General features: G+C 33.7%; 3 protein-coding genes and 1 long non-coding RNA gene across 6 annotated transcripts; 2 read left to right on the top strand and 2 right to left on the bottom strand.

Moving 5' to 3' along the window:
* Nucleotides 1-12356: 12356 nt before the first annotated feature.
* Nucleotides 12357-15290, bottom strand: LOC145008156 (tRNA-thr(GGU) m(6)t(6)A37 methyltransferase). The gene is made up of 9 exons (XM_078966773.1): nucleotides 14995-15290; nucleotides 14802-14929; nucleotides 14598-14695; nucleotides 14247-14442; nucleotides 14067-14159; nucleotides 13924-13983; nucleotides 13723-13797; nucleotides 13556-13636; nucleotides 12357-12748 (listed from the first exon to the last, which is right to left on the bottom strand). The coding sequence occupies exons 1-9, from the start codon at nucleotides 15089-15091 to the stop codon at nucleotides 12527-12529; spliced, it is 1050 nt and encodes a 349-aa protein (XP_078822899.1). The 5' UTR covers nucleotides 15092-15290; the 3' UTR covers nucleotides 12357-12526.
* A 775-nt stretch (nucleotides 15291-16065) lies between these two features.
* LOC145008417 (uncharacterized) lies at nucleotides 16066-16725 on the top strand. The gene is made up of 3 exons (XR_013663417.1): nucleotides 16066-16258; nucleotides 16397-16509; nucleotides 16634-16725. It is a non-coding gene; the product is annotated as an uncharacterized LOC145008417 (long non-coding RNA).
* A 2403-nt stretch (nucleotides 16726-19128) lies between these two features.
* On the top strand, nucleotides 19129-21887 carry LOC145008564 (BNR/Asp-box repeat family protein). Of its 3 annotated transcripts, XM_078967160.1 has the most exons (10): nucleotides 19129-19352; nucleotides 19746-19820; nucleotides 19985-20102; nucleotides 20242-20328; nucleotides 20518-20645; nucleotides 20738-20834; nucleotides 20940-21017; nucleotides 21090-21315; nucleotides 21396-21619; nucleotides 21697-21887. In XM_078967160.1, exons 2-10 carry the CDS (start codon nucleotides 19789-19791, stop codon nucleotides 21730-21732), a joined length of 1026 nt encoding a protein of 341 aa, XP_078823286.1. In that variant the 5' UTR covers nucleotides 19129-19352; nucleotides 19746-19788; the 3' UTR covers nucleotides 21733-21887. The 3 variants fall into 3 exon arrangements, with proteins under 3 accessions (XP_078823286.1, XP_078823287.1, XP_078823285.1); XM_078967161.1 differs by lacking the exon at nucleotides 19746-19820 and having other exon boundaries at nucleotides 19133-19352; XM_078967159.1 differs by lacking the exon at nucleotides 19129-19352 and having other exon boundaries at nucleotides 19396-19820.
* SCY1 (SECY homolog 1) lies at nucleotides 21844-25412 on the bottom strand. The gene is made up of 8 exons (XM_078967158.1): nucleotides 25117-25412; nucleotides 24417-24574; nucleotides 23953-24338; nucleotides 23558-23857; nucleotides 22735-22824; nucleotides 22536-22659; nucleotides 22259-22422; nucleotides 21844-22144 (listed from the first exon to the last, which is right to left on the bottom strand). Exons 1-8 carry the CDS (start codon nucleotides 25293-25295, stop codon nucleotides 21911-21913), a joined length of 1635 nt encoding a protein of 544 aa, XP_078823284.1. The 5' UTR covers nucleotides 25296-25412; the 3' UTR covers nucleotides 21844-21910.
* Nucleotides 25413-26129: the final 717 nt, after the last annotated feature.

Here is a 26129-nt window from a genome sequence, read left to right on the forward strand (position 1 = left end):
TTGAACTACACCAAGAACTCTGCCCATGACAATTGTAGTGGCCCATTTGGGCTCAAAGTCTTCCCTAGAGTGTTCCACCAACGAACGGATCCACCTCGGAATTGACGCACGGCATAGATAGTTTGCAACTTACCTCTGCAGCCGCACGTCATGAAGGCTAACTCCATTTCGGAGATCCAATCCATCACTCCTATCGGATCCTCCTTTCCATTGAAGGTCGATGGTTTGCAAGTCAAAAAGTCCTTGTACTTGCATCCCTTTCCATCATTCCTTCCATCGCGGTTATCTTTCCTAACTATCGGTGGGTTGGCTGGACCAACAGACCCACTAAAGTTTCCACCTTCCGAGTGCCCTTCATTTAATTCAGGCTCTTCCACACGAATTGACAGTTCTTCATGATTTTGTTGAAGCAACCGTCTAGTTTCATCCATTTGACGATCCAACATCGTCTGAATCATCAATTGTACACCGGCCATTGTTATCGGCTCAGGTGCTGCTGCTACAACATGTCTTTGTTCAATCACTGGTGGTTGATTCCTGTTTTCATCAACATTTCCAACTCCACTTCTTGTTCTCACCATTTTTGATCTACACACCGAATAAGGTGAAATTAGATCCTTATTCACGATAGATATTCAAATCATCCTTATCACTCCGAAACGTTTACATGCTAGTTCTAATATCGTAGACGTACGCTTAGAATCCTACACACATAAGGTTTCTAGATCCGGTCGGCAACAGACCATAGATCCGAACAAATAATATCATATATGGCAACATATAACATTTAGCATATAAAGCATTTTAGGCAACTTTCCTAAAATAAACTCGTGCTTGTGTCTTAAAACATAACAGACACACATCTCAAAATTCCACTTAGCATTCTAAGTTTAAGTCTAGAAATCCTACAAATTCCTAGTTCGCTTAAACTAATGCTCTGATACCAACTGTGACATCCCCAAAATCTCGGCCATAAAAGAACGATTTTCATTTATGCTTTTAAAATAATTTCAGAGTAAATCCTTTTGATTTGAAAGAGTTGCGGAATTTCTTCCCAAAAACAAAACATGATGAAACAATGTTTACCAAAGCATTTCATAAAAGAAATGTATTTTCATTATATAATCAAAACTCGGGGTGTTATGTTCCGATACAGACCAATAAGCATAAACGATAACATTACAAGTCATTCAACAAATATATACATATACAGACTAGTAAACAAAACAACTTGATGGTTCATCCATCTTACGCCCTTGCGCCACTTCGTGTAACACAAATAAAATTGAGTGGGTCAGGCTTGGGAGCCTGGTGAGCATATAGGGTTTTCAACCCACAATAAATAATTAAATTAATTATTATCAACCAACAATAACCCAGTTACCCATTCCCGTTATTCTCACTTTACGTCCCTAAAATAACTAACACAAGGGACCTAATCTAAGAATATTTACATCGGGGTGACAACACATGCTGCGGGGGTTCCTCAGCAATATAAGTCAAATAAGGAAACCATGAGGGGGATGGAATACAGCGAATGAACACCCAAGTTCATTAACACCTACAGGTTATGAACCTGCTAGCGTTCCACTGGACTGTCTAGAAAAGTCCGTGGTCGTCATCTAAATTCCGCTAGATGACTGGATCAAAACAACAACGAGGCCTCTCATCTGTTTATTACACACCAACTATCTACCCATGTTCTACCCAACATATTAGTAGATAAAAACATACATTTTTATACATATTTTCAAAACCTGTATAGCATGCTTGATCAATACATTTTCCATATAACAGATGAGGCACACATACATAACACGTATTTCATATAGAAATAATCAGATCTGTAAGATAGAAGAAAGTGAATATACATTCACACACGTAACAACAAAATATACACATAACACGTATCTCGTATAAAATACTTCATAATTATACGTTAGGAGAAAGTAACAACGCACTCACACGTATAAACAACAATATACTTAATACACTCAAACCATACTTGTATTATTATTGCGTTTATGAAAGGTAGTATACACTCACTTGATCAGAAGATGATCAGACAGCACTACGGCTTGCAAAAGTAGTAATCCACAGCAGATCTGGAAGATCTTTACAAAAATCGAACTTCTCGCGGGCAGAGCTTCGGCTCGGAAACCGCACTTCTCGGGATCTTCGGGATCTCGGGACTTGCTTCGGGACTCGGGAATATTACCGGGGCTTCGGGGTACTTCTAGCATGCAAATCGATGCAAAACGGGAGAGAGAAGAGAGAAAATAGCAACCCTAAACGGCTAGCCCTTCAAATCTATTTATAGGGTAAATTTGGCCCTTGCCACGTCATGGCAACCTTTTTCCACGTCGTGGGCTTGGTCGTCACTGCATGCGTCATCCCAAGTTGCATCTGGGGGCCTCCCGGAGGTGTCAGGACACTTGCCACGTCGTGGCACTACTTGCCACGTTGTGGTCTCTGACAGTTTTGGGGTTTCGCGCCCCGAACTTCAGAAATTCATAACTTTCGTATACGAACTCCGTTTTCGATGTTCTTTATATCGCCGCGAAGGTGAGATCATGATCTACAACTCTCGTTTAGACTCCATTGGCTAATTTTGACTTTATTTTTAATATATTATAAGTATATTACTTATATATTATTTTTAGTAGGCCGGGACAGGAAAACTCCGTTCGAAATTCATAACTCCTTCATCTGAACTCCGATTCCGTCCGTCTTTCCGTCGTTGCACTACTATCAATGAGATCTTAAATTCTCATTTAGGTCACTAAGGATAGATATCTATCTACCTTAAATTCACTATTTACATCGCGCTGGGTCGTGTCGGTTCTGTCGCGAAACTTCGACAGGTCATAACTTCTTCGTTATAACTCGGATTTCGGCATTCTTTATATCTTCGGAAACCTTGTTTCAACTACTACAACATTATCTAAAGATATCGAGTTTATTTTACACTTAAATTTTGACACTTATTTTTATTCTTAATTAATCAAACCACATAATTAAGCAATTAAGCACAAAACACATAATACTCAAATAATACACTTCTATTATTTCAAAACGGGTTACAAAGGCTAACCTAGACCATTACATTGCTAAAAATGACAGGCCCAGAAACACAGGCGTTACAGTCTTAACGGATTAAGACCAAGAGAGTAGGAAAAGTAAGTCTGGGATGTACGTCGAGCGTACTCCCAGGTACGCGTAGCGTAGCATCGAAGATCCCCGATGCATGCGTGGTGAATTAGGAAGCCTAGCATAAAGGTCATAACGACCAGCGTACGTGCTACTATTGACTTTTGTTGAATTTTAGGGTTTGGACAAACTATGGACTATAGAGGCTATGGAAGGGTAAAATGGTATTTTTTCCTTTTGAGAATTAGTAGTGGGTTTAGCCTAACATCTTTGAGGTTCGTTTATTAATTAGAGATAATTATAGTATATGTTAGGTGGAGGCTAGACAGGTGGTTCGAGTACAAGACATATTTGCTTTACTTACGAGGCGAGTTTTCTCACTATACTTACCATGAGTGGTATCATTGTGTGATAGAAGGATCGTGAATGCTTATATTGAGAATTGTGATCTCCTGCATTATGTATTTGTGATTTATGTTGTGTATTATCCCGAGCTTTATTGAGTTAGGACCGGAGGGTCCAACCCGAGTTGTGGGACCGAACTCCGAAGGGTTCCCACTGAGACACATTGACCGGAGGGTCTCTATAGAGATATAGCCATGAGAGGCTAATGTGATGTGTTGGTATTTTGGGGAACTCACTAAGCTTTGTGCTTACCGTGTTATATATTATGTGTTTCAGGTACTTCTCAAGATCACGGGAAGGCGTCGGCTTGATTGTACGAGATGGAGTTTTGTTTTTAAGGATCCTGGATTATTACTCAAACAATTATGGATTTGTGTTTTTGATAATTGACACTTTGGGTTTTTTGTGAAATGTGTTGATGGGAATTATGTGATTTTAAAAATGAAATTTTTGTTTGAAAATTTACGGTGTTACAATTCTAAACTTTTAGAGACAATGGAATATGAACATAAATGTGATGAAGAGGTCCATACTTTTGATAAAACTGTTGGAGACCCATTATTAGACAAACTTTCAGGGCATATAAGTGATGATGATGAAGAGGAAGGAAACAATGAAAAATATAAGGATGTTGTGTTCCCTATCCATAATGAGAATCAAGAATGGGAGCAAATGGTGCCAGTTTTGGGTTTGAAGTTTTCTAACCCATTGGAATTGAAGTTGTGTGTCACCAACTATGCAATCAAAAATAGATATGATTTATGGTATGAAAAAAGTGATCATAAAAGTTTATTGGTAAAATGTTGTAAGGGTAAGATAAATAAGCTGAATAAAGGTGGTCCCTTTAGGTTGTGGGCAACTTGGATGACCAGTGAAAAATCATTCCAGATTAAATCTCTAAATGATAGGAATAATTGTGCAAGAGTCTTCAAATTTGGGTCCATTGTTACCTATAAATGGATAGGAAATCATTTAATGAATCAGATACTTCATAAACCAAAGATGAGTATAAGGAAGTTGAAAATTAAAGTTAGCAAGAAATTTAGCTTGATTGCAAGTGTTGGACAATGCAGAAATGCAAGGAAGTACATATTTCAGGAGATAGATGGTTCTTTAAAAGAACATTATGCAAACACATGGATCTATGGCAAAGATATAAAAAGGACTAACCCTGAATCAACAGTGAAGATGGATGTAGATGTCATGCCTGATGGAACCACTTATTTCTCAAAGTTTTATGAATGTTTCAAGGGAATGAAGGATGGATGGATTGAAGGGTGTAGGAGGGTAATTAGACTAGATGGTTGCTTCCTAAAGGGAATATGCAAAGGTTAGTTGCTTTCTGCTATAGGTAGAGATATAAACAACCATATATATCCTATTGATTGGGCTGTTGCATCAGTGGAAAGTAAAGAAACATGAAAGTGGTTTATTGAACTTCTAATTGAGGACCTTGGAATGGGAGTTGGGCATGGACTAACCTTAATATCATCCCAACACAAAGTAATCAATTTCTATTTTTTGATTTTTTCCATCTTTATTTGAGCGTATGTTTTTTTTTCCTGTTGTTTATGTTTTATGTCTATTGCTAACAGGGATTACTTGAGGCTGTGAAGGAAAGGTATCTAACAACAGAGCATAGGCAATGTGCTAGGCACATATATGCTAACTTAATGAAAAGGTTTAAGGGCCAACAGTTTAGAAAGCTTTTTTGGTATGTTGTTGCATCTACTACCCTGCAAAATTTGAGCAACATAAGAATGAAATCAAGAAATTAGAACCACTAGCGTATGATCATTTGATGGAAAGGGACCCTAAAACTTGGAGTAAAGCATTTTTTCAGACTGATGGGGCTTGTGATGCATATGAAAATGGTATATATATGAGAGTTTTAACTTAGTCATTGAAGCTACCAGGAAGAGACCACTAATTGCCATGTTAGAAGAAATTCGAATTTATGTAATGGAGAGGCTTTATAGACAGAAGATTAAGGGGAAAGCTTGGGATTTAACCATATGTCCTTCCATTACACTGAAGTTGTCCAAGCTTAAGGATCTTCAAAGGTACGTTCTTAAATATGTTTTGTCCTTATATATGTTTTTCCTTTAACATGTTTGTCCTTATATATTTTTTCCTTCATTATGTGTATGTGGACAAGTTTTGGAAAGTTATATCATCTTATTATTAATAGTATGAAGTTAGACTTGGGTATGATGCATATGTTGTGGACCTTGGTAGCAGGATATGTGCCTGCAGAACTTGGCAGTTAACAAGTTCCGCTTGTGTGCATGGGTATGCTTGCATTGCAAGCCTCAACAGGGATGTAGAAGAGTATGTGTCACCCTGGTTTACCACATAAATGTTCTTAAATTATTATAGTTATACAATTAACCCACTCATTGGTAGTGACATGTGGCCTCACGGAGACTGCATCAAGCCATTGCCCTCCAAAAGGAGAAGGCAACTAGGAAGACCATTAACAAAAAGAAAAAGGGATCAGATTGAGAGGGAAAACCAAGGAAAAAAACATTCAGTCACACAAAGAGGTAGTGTGATGAAATGTAGCATATGTTGGGAAAGTAGGCATAAAAGAACAACATTTCCTCGAAAACCAATTGAGGAATCATCAAATCCAAGTTCAAAGAAAAAGAAACCCAAGAAAGATGGTATGTTTGATATATATATATATATATATATATATATATATATGTGTGTGTGTGTGTATAACTTAACTTTTCAAGTATTGCAAAACAGGTAAAGTGAAGGTTGCATTGGCACATGAAGTTGATATAGAAAGTGATAGTGAAGTTGAAATGGAACTTGATGGTGAAGTGGAGTCTTTTGATGTTGAATTTGAAAGATGATGTTATTCAGAAACAAGCTCAAGCTCAACCTGAAGATGAAGTTGAAGTGCAACCTGAAGTGTAAGTTCAAGTTGAAGATGATAACCAAATTGCAGTTCAAGATCAAGTGGAAGAGATTATGCAAGAAGTACTAGCTTTTCAATTTGTAGTGGGACAGAAGGAAAGGAAACCTTCAGAAAGAATTACAAAACTTAAGATATGAAAGAAGTGGGAGAGTAAACAGGGAAGCAATGGTGACAATCTGGATGAGTTGGAATAGCTTTTGGCTTCTTGGACTGTAGTTAATGTTTTGACATCTTTGACTAGCATCTTTTAACTTTGGAATCTATTGGCTCATCTTTTGAAATCTAGTTGGAATAGCTTAAATGCATGTTTAAGTGTGCAGTGTTTAACTTTTTGCACATCTTTTGGCTGTAATGAATGTTTAACTGTGTTATATGTAACTTTTGACACATCTTTTGAAATCAATGTTCCCTGGAATGTGTATAATTTATTACCATCTTTTGCACATCTGTCTAATACCATTTGTAATGTTTATAATCACAATTCCATTACAATGTTTGTACAATCCATTACAATGATTCATAATTCCATTACAATGTTTGTGGAATTCCATTCCAGTGATTCACAATTCCATTACAATGTTTGTACAATTCCATTCCAATGATTCATAATTCCATTACAATGTTTTTTACCATCTTTTATAATACCAAGTGTAATCACAATTCCATTACAATGTTTGTAGAATCCATTCCAATGATTCACAATTCCATTACAATGTTTGTACAATTCCATTCCAATGATTCAATTCCATTACTATTTATGTATAATTCCATTCCAATGATTCAATTCCATTACAACGTTTAGTACCATCTTTTATAATACCAAGTGTAATCACAATTCCATTACAATGTTTGTACAATTCCATTCCAAATTCCAATGTAACCTTTTTCATTCAAAACATCAGAAAGGATACATAATTTAGTCATACTACATCATAAACTACATAATTTAGAACAACATTTTGACATACAAGAGAAACAACACAATCAACGCAAGTTTATGAGTAAACAATTTCCAATTGACTTTGTCCAATTCTTGTTTATTATTGGTCTTCTCTTGTTCGATCTTCATCCTGCATATGCTAATTTCATTCCCTAATGTACAAACTTTCAAGGTAAGATTACAGCTTTCTTCTGGTTTCATCATGTAATGCCTTCTTCCATATTTTCTCCCTTCATCCTCATCCAACCATTGCCAAAATCTCCAGCTTGGACTTTTTCATTCTTCAAGAAATTCATAAAAACATGTTAAATTGAAAGATGAAGAAGAAGTAAAAAAAAAAAATTTAAAAATTGATTTACCGGTGAGTTTTGACAAACTCTGAATTTCCTTCCACGATTGTCGGGGGTTCTTGATGTCTTCACATGAAATGGTAAGTCGCAATCACATTGATGATCCGGTTGCAATTCGTCTTGGCGTTTGGAAGAAAAAGTTGAGGAAGAAGATGTCATCGATCGATCTATGGTTGTGTTTATTAAGCAGTCGTATCTCACACTTCTTATAATATAAACCATGACAAATACATACAATGCCACGTAGGTGATGAGTATTGCAACGTAGATGCCACATCAGCCAAAACCTACGTTAGCCGATAATATTGGTTATTTGTGAACGGCTGAAACAAGTTAGATGGGTAAATGAGTACAAAAAAAACAATATTACCCATATGTGAACATACCAAATACTTAGTTACCTTAACAAGTCAAATTCTCTATTTTGAAAATACGAATAAGTTTAAGTTTAAACATACAATATCATAAAATGTTAGGTATTTTATAGAATTAAACATGTATAAAAAGAAAAGGAATTTTGAACCAAAAACGTTGGACTCGCGTTTATATTCTAGTATAATTAAATAATAACATGCAATAAACACAACCAAATACATAATCACTGCCTTAATCCTATGTATTTAGTGTTTTTCGGTAAGCCAACCCGAAAAAAGCATATGGTTATTCTAGAAACAAATCGGATAACACAACATGATGTCCCGGCTCCCATTAAAATTGCCATCATCAATGTTTATTCTTCATAATTCCTATTGGGTTGTCTTAAGTCTTCAAAATATTTTTTTAGTACAACTTTCTATCAAAATTAATCTACTTATATTACATGAAAATTTACATTACAAATAAACGACAAACATGGCGCATTATAATTAATATTACATAACCGAAAAATAATACAAAACATCACAAACATAGATATAGTCGAGACAATATGTTTACTGAATTCATAAAATAAAAAATAACACTTAAAAGATAAATTTCAACACTCTACTCGACAACATGATGACGTGAAAAAAGATGATAAGGACATTAAGCTTATTGCATGTCCTTTATGTTTTAAAACCATCCAAAAAATCATATACTAATGAATCAAACATTAAAGAAACAAACTAAAATTTAATGTCGCTCAATCTTTACTAAATAAAATAAAAAATAAAAATAAAATAAAATAACAACTTTGATATTCATTTAAAACCTTTTGAAAAATTCAATATGTATATTTCATACACACAATATCCTATTTACCATCTTAAAATCAGTTTTAATATTTCAATCTATTGGAAGGTAGTGTGTTATATACACATTTGAAATCAAATGTCAGCTACATTGAAAAATCAGGTTGTGTGTTATATACACATAGCCTTTGAAATCAAATATCACCTACATTGAAAATCAAAGAAGCTTCCAATGCTGATAATATTCTTAATTTTTAAGTTATTGCATATATGCTCTCTTATACTTAAAAATATTTACAAAAAATATACAAGGAAATTTGAGCTAAAAACGTTGGACTCGTTTTTTATATTATAATTAATAAAATCCAACCCTTATTATTAAATACAAGTACTGCATCTCTATTATTATTTTTCATTATCATAAGATCAGAACCCACAAGTTCATCATCATTTTTTCAGATATTTTATAGAGTCAAATAATGACAAATTTTTATACGGCAGGGTGTTTTTTTTTTTTTTTTTTTTTTTTGGAAACGACGATTTATAAAATAAACAACAAACAAAACAGAACAAGCACACGCCTACAAGAAACACACATAGCAAAAAGAAAACAAAACAAGATGGCATAGTTTTAAAATGACAACAAAGCCAATCCAACCAAATAAATCTACCTAAATTGCCCCTAAAGTTCACCCAATTGTACACCTGAATAATGATGTGGTCCGTCGTATTTGTAGGGGTGGTGTGCTTTTTATTAAACATCATGTCATTTTTGGCTTTTCAGACAAACCATAGGTAACCGTAAATGGCAATCAAGATTCTTCTCTTCTTTGGACATCTACCAATTAGCCGTAAAACCCACCAGGACTTTCACCAAATCAAAAGTCTGCCATGGGATATTACACCATTTTAACGTCCATTGAAGCACCTCGGTAGCGAATGAGTAGTCAATCAAAATGTGATCTGTAGAGTCCATTAGAGCAAAAGTGACAGGAGGTGGGAATGGAGACTCCTTTGAGAGAAAGGGTCACTGCAGAAGGAATGCGGTCCATACATGCGCGCCAAGCAAAACCGGTTACTTTGCGGGGGACCTCATTAGTCCAGATAATCGGATTATCAACAGCACATGTGATTTTAAAATCGATAATACGTCTTAAATTGTTGACATAAAAACTGCCATCAGTAGCCAAGGTAAAAGTCCACTTGTCAAGGGAATTAGAGACAGACCAGTTACGGAAATAATCTTGAAATTTGTCCCACTCCTCGATCTCACAAGGGAGCCTTGGCGTTTTTTTTCCATTTCCAGCAACAACCATTTATGGGAATTCTCTCGGAAACAAAACAAGATTTTTTCACATCAAGGGCCAACAGGTGAGGAAATTAAGAGGCAAGAGTTTCATCTCTCAGTCAATAGTCATGCCAAAAGAGGGTGTTAGTATCAGAGTCCACCTAACACTTGGGAATCTTCATGGGATTGATGTCTAAAGCTTCAAGATCCTGCATAATTTTACCAATATTATACGCCTGGAAAAGACTTCTTAGAATGATTAGATAGCGGTTTCAAAAAGTAGTTATGAATAGCGTAAATAGCCCGACTCCAAAGTGCTGTGCTATATGACTTTATTCTCTAGATCCATTTGAAGAGTAAAACAATATTGATACTCCTCATAGACCCAACACCGAGGCCACCGCACTCTTTACTAGCCAGGACAGTATCCCATTTTACCCAGTGAATTTTGTTTCTTTCCTCACATCCTCCCCAAAGGAAACGTCGTCTGATTTTTTCAATGTTCTCCAAGATGGAAACCGGAACTTTGAACAAAGAAAAGTAATACATAGGCATGCTCCCAAGGATTGATTTGACTAAAATTAATCTGCCACCAAATGATAAATTTTTTGATTTCTAGTTAGAAAGTCTGCCACTAATCCAATCTGATCCATAACTGGAGCCTAGTTGCGTTTATGAGCCATGTTGGCCCCCACATGAACACCAAGATAAATAAACGGGAAGGTAGTTGCTTCACATCCAAGGATTCTGGCACAACTGGAAATATCGTTGTCCGCCACCCCTAAACCAAAAACTCTAGACTTGTGGAAATTAACACAGAGACCGGAGACGACATGGAAGCAATGGAGAATTCTAGCCAAGTTCGAGAAATTGGAGTTGGTCCATTTACCGACGAAGAGGGCATCATCTGCATAAAAAAGATGGGAAATAGAAGGCCCATTAGTAGGGAAATGAATGCCGGTAAAAATAGCGTTTTGACATGCTGATCGTGCCGCGTTCAACCTTTCCATGACCAGAATAAAAAGGAAAGGAGAGAGAAGGTCTCCCTGTTAACGCCCTTCGAGATGGGGAACTCGGAGGTGGGGGAGCCATTAATGAGGACCGAAGCTCTTGAGAAGGCGAGACAACCTTCCAAAAATTACAAAAAAAATCATACGATAAACCAACAGACTCCACAACCAATAAAATAATAAAATTCATACACATTGTTGAATTATTAGAATTTATAATATGAAATTGTATCGTCTTCTAATTATAATTGATTATGAACGCAATCTCTCTACTCAAAGAGATAGAATTGAAGGTATGGGTGTCTATATCATATCATATCCCCACAACCTCATAAAGTTCGAGTATTATTGTTATTGTGTCACTTTTGTAGTCTTGAAAAAAAGGCCTTTTCATGATTCACAACCACCACATATAAATAATAAATTAATACTATAATTTACAAGAGACCTTGTCCTTTTACCTAAAAAAATATCAAATTAATATTTACATGAAAATTAAAAAATAATATTGTTATATTATTATACACTCGGGAACACTTCATCTTTCCAAATCATTTCCTCACATTAAAAACTTTATTTAATTATTTGTTAAATCTTATAAAAGTATATTTCGTTGAATATGACAAAGTGTCGAGCTCAGTAGTTACTTTCAGGTGGTATGGCTGGAAACAAATAAATTAACACGAAAGTTTTTTAGAAAATATAATAATAATAATAATAATAATAATAATATATTATTATTATTATTATTATTATGCGAACAAAACCAAATATTATATTTTTATAGGACATGAACTTTTGAAATTAAATTCCACCTACTTTAAAAAAAATCTAAAAAGCTTCCAATGCTAATAATATACATTCTTTTCATTTTCCATTTTTTTTTCATTTTCCATTTTTTTTTTTCATTTTCCAATTTATTGTACATGCTTTCTCGTATAGTTCTAAAAGTATTACTAAAAAGTTATATATTCTAAAAATAGTGAAATTTAAGCCAAAAAAGTAGGGACATATACTATAATTAAAAATGTTCCAATCCTTATCATTAACTACAATCACCACATTTTACACATCATATGCATATGTAGTTGTCATTTTATTATAATAAATTACATGTCAATTTTATAAGTTACATCTATATTAATATTTTTCATTATATCTTATAGCTTGGAACCCACAAAAAAAAGTAAGACAATATCATGTAATATGTCTTTCTAAAATACAAAAAAAAAAAAAAAAAAAAGTCTCCAAAAAAATCTTTTGCTTTTTCAAGTTAATAATACTAGGTAATATCTTCCACAAGTACTTTACCATTTAATGTAATTCTATATGTAACATCAAATCCTTCTAAATTCACGTGATAAATTGTATCATGAGATTCATTTGTAGAAGATTCTTCTTCTTCATCTTGGATTCTTTGTGATACCGATCTTATGTCCCATGAAAGCACTTGTTTTATTAAGCTTTTAAATTCTTCGGGTGATTTATATAGCGACTTCTTAACCTACAAATACATAAATGAACACATAATCGTTTTTTTTTTACTTAATTAATGACTTAATCAGTTAATGCCGAAGTTTGTTTATCTTTAGTTCTTTACTATACACAAAAAGAAGTGGGGAAAAAAAGGCTTCCAAACTTTTTTTTTTTGGAAAATTTGTCCTTGTTTATTTTTCCCTTTTACTTTCCTAAGGCGTGTCATTTTCCCAAATATTTTTACATTTTTGGTCCCTAGGTATAGTTTTTTTGCAATTTTGGTCCTTATTTGAGACTCTTGTGACGTTTTTTATCCCTCTTTCAAGTTAAATGACGATTTTGGTACTTGAATAGCTGATTTTTGCAAAATTTGTTCCAAAATAGAAGCCATTTTACTTAAGAGTAACTTACATTTTTAGTCCCTAGGTATAGCTGATTTTGCAATTTGGGTACTATAAAATTTTCTTTTACAACTTTGGTCCTTATGTGATGTTCTTGTAAACGCTTTTGGTCCCTGTTCCAAGTAAAATTACTATTTTTGGTCCCTGAGTATCATTGATTTTTGCAAATAAGCTCTCAAAAACATAATCATTTTACTTGGAATTAGGACCAAAAACATCACAAAAACCTCAAATAAGGTCCAAAATTGAAAAAAATCAGCTATACTTAGGAACCAAAGATGTAATTTACCCTTGTTCTTGGAACATAGACCAAAAAATGCTACAAAAACACCAAATAAGGACCAAAAGGCTAAAATTGAAAAAATCAATGATACCCAAGGACCAAAAATGTAATTTACTATTTATATATTAAAGAGGATGATGAAAACACTAACCATTGTAGGCCAATAACGAGTTAAAGTTGCTAAAAAATCATCAGAGAAATCAACAGATTCCACAGCCAACATATCATCCATCTGTTAAAAAAATATATTTTAATAAATTTTCAAAAAAGGAAATTATCATCCATGATTTAAGGGTAAATTGGTAATTAATACAATACCTTAACCCAATTGGGCACTACTGCTTCTTTGATGCTATCACAGTATGGTAGATAGGGCTTCACATCCAGAACAGGCTATTCACAATTTCACATTTCACAACATTATTATTCTTTTTAATTCCAATTCCTATATATATTTTTATTTTATTTTATTTATTGTTAATAAATATTAAGTTTGTAACAGAAAAGAAATTGACTTACAGTGCCATTAACCAAATCCACACCAGAAAGCAGGATGCTATTTCCTTCAACTGACTCCACCTAAATAAATAAATTTTATATATATCTTGTAAATGATTATTATTTATTATTAAACTCAAATAAAATAATATGATTTAACTTACTTTTGCAACTGTAAGACCAATTGGACATGGGCGATGTGGTGATCTTGTAGCAAAGAGCCCTTTCTTTTCACCTTTCAATCTTGGTACTCTTACCTGAATATTTTAAAAAGATTTAAAATTAAAAAAAATTAAAAAAATTGAGGGAAATAGAATAAGCCATACATATTACATAATACACACCTTTGCTTTCAACTTAGACCTAGATGGATGCTTCCATAACTTTTCAAGATCTGTATTGAGATGAAAAACATATATGATCCAACAATGGGAATACTCTTCAAGACCTTCAAGAGAAGATGGTGGGACCCGCGATGTGTCAAATGTCAAAACTGCCCTTGCAAGAGGTACAATTAGAGGTTGCCTTGGTGTTCCATTCCTGTGTATTCGAAAAAAAGTTGATGAATTTGTAAGTGAGTAAAATCATTGGGTGTTAACATGTCAATTCATGAACACATTCATATGAGTTTGTTTATGGAGAACTGTTTTGGGAGTTTTTTTTTATTAAAAGAGACTTGTAACAATGTCAATTACCTTGTAGAGAAACAAGATCTGATGATGGCAATAGTAGCCATGGGATAAATCGTCTCCAAGTTATCTGTTTTAGCTTGGATCATTGCTTTTCTTAAATCCTGTTCGTATAGTTGTTCAAAATTAAAATAAATGAGCTGCGAATTGCGAAACAGGGGACACATTTACGAAATCAAAAAGGGGGTTTTCCGTTTGTGTGGGTTTAACCTGTTGAGCTCTAATTCGGCCTTGCCTCTCAGCAGCACACTTTTCTAATGATTCCTTCAGAGATTTTTGAAGTTCCTTTATAAGCTTATTATCGGAATCTTGCGTTTTTCTCTTGCTCCAGTAGTAAACTGAAAGATATCAGATTGAATGATATGTTGTCTAAGGAGTTGATGAAAACATGAGAATAGGTTACCGGAGACGGCGGCGGATGTAGAAACGGTAGCGAGGGCGAGTGTGACGGATAAAGTCAGCCATTTTGAGGTTTCAGTAGAGCTCGCCATTGACACCATGAACAGTGAGCTCCAGAAAAACAAGGGCTCACTTCATTCGTGCAATATTGTTGAAAGGTAAGTTACGAGTATGGTCCCTGTACTAGTGTACTGTATGGTAATGCTAGGGTAAATGCTGGTTTAAACTTTAAAGGTTGCTACTTGTGTTCATATCATGAAATGCAATTGATAGGTTTGATTTCCTCGCCACCAACACAGTGAAGTTTCTTAATAAAGTATCATGCTTAGCAATGTTATATTTTCGATCTATGGATATGTAGTTTTCAAACGAATTATTTTTATCATACAAAAAGATTTAGTGGTGCAGCTTGTTGTCCGTTTGTCATGTCACTCGTTGTACAATGATATTTAAATTAATAAAAAATTGGGATTATGTTTAGAAAAAAAAAAAAAAAAAAAAACTTATAATTAACTGACTTAATTTTACACTTTAATACTAACTACCTTATAGTTTTATAACTTTAACCATGATTTCTTATATAGTTTTTAGAGCTAAAACGACACAAAGTACCTAAATATTTTAGTAATTTATATTATTATTCTCAAGTTTTTAGTCTTAAACCAATCGTTTGATTTTATTCGGAATATTTATGTATAAAAAAATGAATATTAACTAAAATAAACCTATTTTTTGTTTGGATGTAAACAAACATATCATTTTTTGGGTTATTGACGAAATGACCACTTAGTTTGGAACACCATGTTTCAAACAAAATCACTGGAGTGTAGGTGGATTGACATGAAATGACATAAAGTTATCAGAAATCTAACATGTCAAGCTTTTCAGTAAATTTATTTTGAATATACTTTATCGTTCCAAACAAGCAGGGCCGGTCCAATACATGGACGAAGTGGGCTTAGGCCCATGGCAACAATATTTTTAGGGCATAAAATCAGTCCAACAATCTATATTATATATATAATAGTGGCCCAAAATAAATAGTTTTGTTATCTAATTTCGGATGTCTGGGACGTGAAAAAGGTAGAAAGGGCATCGAGACTTGGGCGTGAAACAACTATCAGTCGACGATTAGAGAACTCGATGTCTCAATTGTGCATAGAAAAACAAAACAATGCCTAGAAGCACGTTGTTGTGATGCTGTCGATTGGTGAACTCGATGGCTCAGATGCCTATAATCCATTGCTACACGATCTGATAAATAAAAAGTAAGAATCATAACTCTGATTTGAATATTTATCTGATTTTCTCTAAATTTATATTCTGCTTTGGGTACCTTCAAGTTTCTTAGTGATTACATAGCTCCAAATTTCTCTAATTTCTCTGATTTCTCTAATCTGGCTCAGTTCTGATTTTAAGTTCTCTAATATGGTCTGGTGGATGAAGACTTAATCTCGTGGCTCTATCCTTCTAGGTCTGGAGATATACTATACTGATACAGCGAGTGATTATGATTTGGGTGAGTTTAAGTTCTTTTATTCCGATTTCTCTTCTCTGTTCTCATTCTAATTTCTGATTTATTTTAACTGTTCATTGTAATTTCTGATTAATGTTCACTGACAGTGTTTTTATTATTGTTTCAGAAATTGAATTGTTTCTTGTTGGTGCTGTGACACGTTTATAACTTCCTGTGATTTCTTTCTAAACTTTTGTTTTATCTTTATGTGATTCTTCATGAGGCATACCATATAGTTTTTCTATTGAACATGAACTCTTGATTATTTTGAATATTTGGAATTTTTGACAAAAAATTGATTATTGTGGGTGCACCAGGGGCAGTGGTCAACCACCTTTATACTCCGCTGTAGTGTATAGGTTAAAATACAAACTTCGTTACCAAATATAATAAAAACTTAGATGATGTTTGGAATTACGAATCTGACAAGGAATGGAATGGTGTGGTTTATTCCATTGGACTATTCGTGAAGGAATCAGATTCCTTTCATGTGACTTTAATTATTTCGTCATGGAATGGAGTAAAAATTATACAATACGAAGTATAACCTATTTTTATTTTAGAAGTTTTTTATTTAGATTTGATCACATTTTATTTTCTAAATAAACTTATGCCCACAAGCAGTGAATTTTAGCAGAATGTCAATTTCATACAAATCCTCTTATTGTAAATGGAATTAAGAAACAAGTTAGCATGTACATTAATTTAGTGAAAAGCATGAATTAAGCACAAATATTCTTATAGATTGAACAAACATTAAAAAAATTTATGACTTATAACAGAAACAAAAAGTATTTCACATGATAAAAAACATTTTGTTTCAACTTTCATCTTTTGATTTTTGAAAAATTATGAGAAATAGCAATGTCCTTTACTTTCTTTAGAGCAACGTACATAACCTTTTATCCATTATAACAATGTACTTATAATAGAAATATAGCAACGCATTTACGAAACATATATAAGGGTATAAAATTCTTATTTCGCCCCGGTTATCAAAAACAATTGGATCGACCCTGCAAACAAGAGCAAGTTGTGGTGCATTGGTGGGGTGACATGAGTGACAAGTGATTTAAAATCTGACATGTCATACTTAACCTTTATCAAGTTCATTATTGGTAACGTCCCGAATATACATTTCGAACTCTTGTTTTGAAGGATGCTTATATATGTGTGGTTAAAGAATAAACATCTATATCACCATAGATAGAATTTTAAGCAGAAAATGTGTTCGTCCAAAAGGATACATGAATTGAGGTTAATGTGTATGTTATTGAATTTAATGTTTATGCTTTCAAACGTAATACCAATCAATTTAAGGAAGACACATAACACACACAAATAAATAAGGAAATCATTTTTTCCTACACATATAACAAAATACATTACAATGTGCAACATAAACCCTAAACTCTAAATCGTAACGGAATACAATATTTTCCGAAGCAATCCCTAAACCTAAAACCTAAATTGTAATACAATACCTTGTGTAAGTCTACTTGGTCTAGATATACGTTGTTACTTTGCGGCCAAAATATTGGCTACCACATGTTTTTTTGCAAGAGATGCTTGGATTGCTTACTATACATATTATGTAGGCATCTAAGCACCCTAAACCAAGTCTAAAATACATGGTTACTTTTGGTCTTGAAGCGACTAATCTAGGGTTTCTTCCTCGGTGTACTTGGGATCTTTATAACAAACAACGAATCCAAAAGAAACCTTTGACACAACAACCTTTTTAGATTTTTTCTCGTACTCAATGATTTTTTTCAAAGTCTCTTTTTGACTATTTCTTGTATGTTTCAACACACACACACACACACACACACACATATATATATATATATATATATATATATATATATATTATGAGCACGGTAATCAGAAAATATGTCTTCTAGACTGTACACTTTAAAATCAAAATACACATTCAAGTCCAAAATTTGATGATATGTTCCATATTATGGCAAACTCTTTTTGAACAATCTTCTGGAATATTTTTGTTCTGGCCTCATACATCTAAACAAGGGCGTACTCTTTGAAACGAGTGCAATATAACATAAGTAGAAACGAAATGGATGATATGTTACCGTTGCAACTTTGAAAAAACTATAATTTCTAATTCCATGTCCGAATGACACTTTTGACATTGCAGAATAACATTGATAAAACTTAAAACCTTACTAATAACGAAGTATATTACGATATAAGAGAATAATTTGTTGGCATTTTGAGAAATTCATGGTGATTCCAATCAATCTCTCGAAGTAGGATTAAGTGAAAATTCTTGAGAGGGGATTATATAAATGAAAATGAAATCAACTTTTCCGAAATTGTTTGTTCCTGAGGGCAGATATGTTATATTCCGGCACACTTTTAGATCATTGTCTTACCTATTTTTTAGTCTAAACAACATTAAATATGTATAGAACAACATGTTATGAATATTATAATTATTTTTCAAAACTACTAAAACTCTTGTCATTTTGTATAATAAGTTAATAACTTCATTTCTAAAGTTATATTATGAATATCACCAAACAAAACATTCTTTTGTTCATCAACACTTTTAAAAGTTCATAAAATTAGATCTTGAAGTGTAATGCGAAGGGGACAAAGACAAGCTGTCGTGATCTTGAAAGATCATAAAAGATCGTCTAGTAACATGAAATATGGGGTTGCTTGGAGTAGAAAAAATATAATATTTCAACTTAATTAACTAATTAAGCAGATGGGTATAAAGTATAAACAAGTACATATGCTTCAGATTTGCAGTATGGGTAAAAGGTGAAGATATAGACACCCACAGCCTTTTAATTTCCCTTTCCTTTTCAAGTGAACAGGTACGCCTATCTCTTTGTTAACTTCTTTAATTCCATTTGATTTACCTCTTTCTGTAGTTATTCCATCATAAAGATTCTATATGGGTTTGGTGTAGATATAGAAGTCAATAAATGATATTTTTTCCAACTAAATCTGTCAAGAAATTGATTGATTCAAATAAATAAGATTTTAAACTCTTGAGCGAATCCCCACTTCAAGAACGAGGTTCTAATGGAGCTGTATGTTTGTCTATACGCTCAAGTCGAAGACTTTTTAATGTTCTTGAAATCAACTCTTCTACAATTAGAAATGCCAAAATTAGGGTTTATGATTCTGTTGATATCGTTCTTGTTATTGGCATTGCATACTGTGATATCAAATCTCAAGATCTTTAAACCTGTTATCCTATGTAGAAGCAGTTCTATCCTTTCCCATAAATTAGTCAAATCTCAAATAATGCTTCATCAAATTCGTATTCTTTCTGAAAGGTAGTTTCTACTCATAATTTGATCAAAGTCAACAGATTTGTGTTCTTTCTTTCTTTCTTTCTTTCTTTCAATCAGCAGATTGTATTTCTGTTGACATTCGATCAAACTCAACATACCCCATTTGCTAGTTTCTTTTTATAGGTTGATTTTAATTACGAATGCAGAAATTTTAGCAAAATGGAAGAGGATTTGGATACTCAATGGAAACCATTGATAGAAGAGTTCACATTCACAAAAAACTCGGCTCCTTTTAATAGCTGTCATGCTTCTACAATAGTTGAGGTAGTGGTTAATTTCTTGACTTTCTATATTAAGTAACGTACTACTTAATCTGGTAAACTATATATATCAAAGTTTCTTTTTTACTTAACATAGAAAGAACAACTTAATAAAGAAAGTCAACCGATTTTGTTTACTTTAGGTTAATAAAGACTGTTATTTAGTAGCCTACTTTGGGGGTTCATATGAAGGGGCACCCGATGTCAAGATTTGGTTACAAACACACAAGGTATGTATAAATTGGCATTAACATACTTTCATTTATTTGTTCATTATAATTATAATATTATAACTATAATTTATAACATCCACTTTCATTTCTACTTAAAAAAATCTACCCAATTATAAACAAAAGGATATTGCTATTTTACGCATTTAGCCCTTCAAAACTTATCGGGCAGTGGTTTGATTCGGGCAGGATGGTTATTGGCATGCCCCTGTTATTGCTGATGAGCAAGAAGATGTTCCAATGTGGAATCCTGTATTATTTAAGCTTCCTTCCAATGAGTTACTTCTCTTTTATAAAATCGGGCAGGAGGTTCAAAAGTAGGTTTCTTATTATTCATCTTCCAAATAACATTTCAAGAATTAATTTCAAAAAAGTAGAAAATGTTTTTTTAATGGATTTGGTGTTTTAGATGGAGTGGATGCATGAAAAGGTCATATGATAGTGGTGTAACTTGGAGTGAAAGAGAACAACTTCCTCCTGGTATCCTAGGACCAATAAAGAACAAGGTTGTACATTTAATCCATTATGTTTGTGTTATTTAAGGATTTATATGTTAATAAATAAATAAATCATGGTGTTAATTAATTCTCTTGTGTTTATTTTTTGTTTAGCCTTTGTTACTTGAAAATGGGAAGTTGCTATGTGGTTCATCTGTTGAAAGTTGGAACTCGTGGGGTGCTTGGGTGGAGGTTTATTCCCATTAAGTCTTTAATTAAGACCTTGTTTTTTCCCATTAAGTCTTTGTTATTTTTTTTAAACAGATGACTTCAGATTCAGGAAGATCATGGAAAAAACATGGGCCAATTTATATTCAAAACGAGTCACTTAGTGTAATCCAACCGGTTCCTTACAAAACCACAAAAGGCAATCTTCGTGTTTTATTAAGATCATTTGAAGGAATTGGTCGAGTTTGTATGTCTGAATCACTTGATGGAGGTGAAAACTGGAGTTTTGTTGTTCCAACTGAGTTACCAAATCCAAATTCAGGTCAAGATAATCATATTTCTTATTAAAAAAATGCCACTTTAAATAACTAAATATACAAAGATGATGTGGTTTTGTTATAGGGATTGATGGTGTGAAGCTAAGTGATGGAAGGGTTTTGCTTGCTTATAATACGGTTTCCAGAGGGGTGTTGAAAGTGGCGGTTTCCGGCGATGATGGTGATTCCTGGCGGGAGGTTGTGACATTGGAGGAAACCGATGGAATGGAATTCTCATATCCAGCTGTAATTGAAGCAAGTGATGGATGTGTTCATATCACATATACATATAATCGTACACAAATCAAGGTATATGATGCTTTTCTATTTTTCTTGACTGTAAGTTTGATTAAATCTTCGCTAATTCCTTTGTTTTTTTCTTTCAGCATGTTGTTCTTCAACCAAATTTAAAGTTGATGTAACATCTTTGAAGTTTGTAAGATGTAAGATTTGATTAATTTACAACATCATTGTTGTATGTTGAGAGCAAAATTAGGGTTTTATGTACATATCAAAATGTAGTACAATAGAAATAAGTACAACACGATATTTAACTTGAACAATGTTTGAATAAAAATTACATGTCACGATGTTTAAAAATTAAAAGGTTATATCTTTATCAATCTCATAGAACTCAATGTTCTTATACTTTTGAGAAATTATCTCCGCTTGAACTTTTCTTGCAGTGTCGGTGGCACAACCAACCAATATCAAAACCGAAGTACCTGCGAATCCTCGAAAGGCCGTCAAATGTGTCGTTTGTTCCACAACAGCGGGGCCCGCTGCAAGAATCGCCAAAAACACCGACCCTAAAACCGATATCCGACTCAAAACCTAAATCAAACCCAACAAACACTTTTATTTAATCGAACAACAAAAATATTTAATATTTTCGTGATTATGAAATTGAAAAGAAAAAAAAAAAAAAAAAAAACCCGAAGAAATTACCGTTTTGATGAATGCGGCTGTGTTTTTCCCGGGTCGGACAAGTGGAATGGAGGCGCCTTGGCGTTTCAATTGTTCGCTGACGTCATCGGGGTCCAATTGGAGGAAAGTGTAGTAATAGTTGAAGAATGCGATTAATAAAACGTTTGTTGGGAGATAAAATGCACCTAAAATTATTAAATATAGTTTACATTAGATTTGCGAATTGAATGGAATCAGCAATTCCAATTCAAACCGGAATCCACAAACAAAATATAGAGATTTTAATTTTAATTCTTACCCCCTGGGGTCAAACCCACAGCGGCATTTTTTAGCACATTTAAACCAGTAAACCGTGCCAAAGTGGCAGGAAGAGCCAAAGATGACGTGGAAAAGATAATCGGCATCACTCCTGAACTATTCACCTGACCAAAATACCCTTGAATTTTTTAATAAATCGTTATCCAGAAAAATAATTTATTTAAAAAAAAAATTCAAACCTTGAATGGCAAATAAGCAGATTTCTGAATCCCTCCTGTTCGACTACTGTATCGTGAAGCATAATTCAGTGGAATCTTTCTTTCAGCTTCCTGAAAGAGTTCATAGCCAAAAATATATTATTCATTAATTGTTTTTTTAAGATAAAAACTAAGAGTAAAGTACAAAAATGGTCCCTGTGATTTCTGATTTTTGATGTGTTTAGTGCAAAATCAAAACCTTTTTCAATTTTGGTCCTTGTTTCAAATTTTCATGTCGATTTTGCTCCCTTGAACTTGAAATAAGGACCAAAATCGGCAAATTGCAGAAAAGAGCAACATACTTTTATTCTTTTTACCAAAATAGATAATGCACTTTAGAGTAAATTACAAAACTGGTCCCAATGTTTTCTGATTTTTACCGTGTTTAGTCCAAAATCATTACTTTTTTCAATTTTCCTCCTTATTTCAAATTTTCATGTCGATTTTGTTCCTTTGAACTTGAAATAAGGACCAAAATGGCCACAAATTGCAGAAAAGAGCAACATACTTTACTCTTTTTACCAAAATAGATAATCTACTTTATAGTAAATTACAAAACTGGTCCCCATGCTTTCTATTTTTACCATATTTAGTCCAAAATTGAAACTTTTTTTCAACATTTCATCCTTATTTCAAGGTTTTGTCGATTTTGGTCCCTGAAACCTTAGAATAAAGACCAAAACTTATATAAAAACTTCAAACAGAGACCAAAATCGATATGAAGCCTTGAAATAAGGATCAAAAGCTAAAAGCACAAGGACCATTTATGTAAATTAGTTTAAAAACAGAAAAAGAAAAGGATAACCTGAACATAGACAATGCTAAGAACTAGAAGAAAGAAGGAGATGATGATGGCAATTAGGCCAAGATAGTTTCCATCTTGAAAAGCTTCTGCAACTGTTCTTCCAAAAGATGCAGGCAAATAGGAGATAATGCTTGTAAATATAAGAAGTGATGTGCCATTTCCAAGTTTCAAATCTGTGATTCTTTCACCAATAAATGTTGTAAATACAGATCCAAGTGTTAACAAAACAACAGTAGATATCACCCATTCACTGCTGAAATCATCCACATAAGGTTTAAGAAACAGAGCTTGACCAATCGCCTGATCATGTAAATAACTAAATTAGATTAATACTTTGTAATCTGTTTCGAATGATGGAATGGAATCACAAAAAGGGTAATAATGTAATTTTATACCTGGACAAGAGCAAATCCAACTGAAGCATAACGAGTATATGCAAGGATTTTCTTTCTTCCTGCTTCACCTTCTCTCTTTTGAAGTTCTTGTAATTTAGGGTAAATTTGTGTAAGAAGTTGAAACACGATTGATGCATTGATAAAAGGGACAATTCCGAGTGAACATATTCCAAGTCGACCAATTCCACCTCCAGAAAACGTATCCAAAGTACTTAGAATACTATTTTGATCCAAATTTCCAACAAATGCTTCTCGATTCACTCCACCAAGGGGTATATAAATCCCGAGTCTAGATAACGCCAAAAACCCTAAAAGTTTGAGGAATTTTCCAGGTAATGGCCCTTTGAAAAAGTCGCCAAAATCAATGGATGTGTCCTCTATTGCAGCTGTTGAAAACAAAGAATCGTCCATAATTCTGATTTGATTTTGGAAGGAATGGAAAAGGCGATAGAAAAGATTCAAACCTGCTGCTCCTTTAGATGATGGAGATTTTTCGTTTCTTGTACTTGAGCTGCTATCAAATCTTTCTGAAAACAAGCCTAAAACATTGTCCCAAGTGGAATTCAGATTGAATAGTTTACCTGAATTGATACCTAGTGGATCAAAATTAGAGCTCTCACAGCTGAAAATACAAAAAGAATTGTCAAAATACGAGAAAAGCAACCAAAGAATATATGTTGTACATGAATAAGATTGTTTTATTAGTCGTATTTGGAAATAAAATGGTTCGATGAATCATACTACGTTCCTTAATGATCTACACTGGTAAATTCAAGAGGTAAAAGATCAAATTCCCAATGAATTTCTTAGGGCAGGTTACAGTGATGAGGGGCAAGTGATTTCCAATCGTTATCAAGAATACTAACTTCACAATCACATCGAGTTTTGGGAATGACCCATTTGTAGTAACAAAGTGCAACGGTTCAAATCATAATCAAGAACATCAAATCGGCAACGAATTTGAAGTTATTAGAAAAAAAAAAACATGTACGATAAAGCGCAATTTGTTTCTAATCATACTTAACAACACCTGAGTTCCCAACAGAACTGAATTTTTGAAAACGCCCATTTGCAGGAAGACATTGCGATTCAATTAAATGATAAAAATGAGAAATTTACGGTATCTCGAAAGTGAAAACACGAAGAAAGTTATGTGGCTAATACCTGGTGGATGAAGATAATGAAAAGAGAGCGTTGGGTTTTCCTTGGACAGAAAGTGTTGTTCTGCAAATGGATGAACTGTTTCGAAGATTTCTAGAGGTATGAATCGAATTGCGAGATTGAGTTGGTAAGTTGCAACAAAGAGACCATGAAGATGTAATTTCTCTTCCTGTTATCAACATTATCCCAGCTCCCTATCTTTATCTCTCGCTTTGAGCGGAGTTCATACAAACCTTACAAGTTGGGGTTTGCATTTGAAGACTGGAGTGCATTTATTTGACATCAGAGAATAATTTGAGGACAGATTTCTGAAAAATTAATGCTTGGGGGCATTTTGACCAAGTTACAAAAGATGTAAGAGTAAATTGTAGATTTGGTCCCTGTGGTTTGCTCCAATCTGCACATTTGGTACACATTTTTAAAAATTGACATTGTTGGTCCTTATAGTTTCCAAATCTTACACCAAAGGTCATTGAGGCACTTATTGTCTAAGAAGTAAGAAGTTATGTTATGTACTGTAAAATTACAAAAAATGTCCTTATTTCTGCCTTTTTCTTTTTCATTCTTTGAACATGAGAAACAATTTCTTTCGTTGACATGAAAATGATACAAAGAATGCTAAAGTAGGACAATCAGTTTCCTCTTTTGGATCTCTCTCTTCCTTCTCCTACACCACCAATAACACCCTCCATCCCGCCAGCAAGACCTCTTCCTCATCTGCTTCCAGTCGTCGAAAGGCCTCCTCCGCCTTCCCATTGACTTATCTCCAAATCTCATCGGCTTTCTCCATCACTCTGTCTATCTTACCACCGTCATTGTCAATATTACATATTTGTGACTCGATCTATCGTGCATCTACCTCTCCCTTAGGGGTGTTTATGGTTTGGTTTGAAACCGTGAAACTAACTTCGATTTGGTTTCACAGTTTATATCTTTCTTTATGGTTTTGCTTGCGACTTCAAATTTTTGAAAATATAATGAACAATTTGAGTTACAGTTTCAAAATTTTCATGTCA

The sequence above is a fragment of the Lactuca saligna genome, chromosome 8 (genome assembly GCF_052625555.1).
Source record: "Lactuca saligna cultivar CGN05327 chromosome 8, ASM5262555v1, whole genome shotgun sequence".
Taxonomy (NCBI): domain Eukaryota; kingdom Viridiplantae; phylum Streptophyta; class Magnoliopsida; order Asterales; family Asteraceae; genus Lactuca; species Lactuca saligna.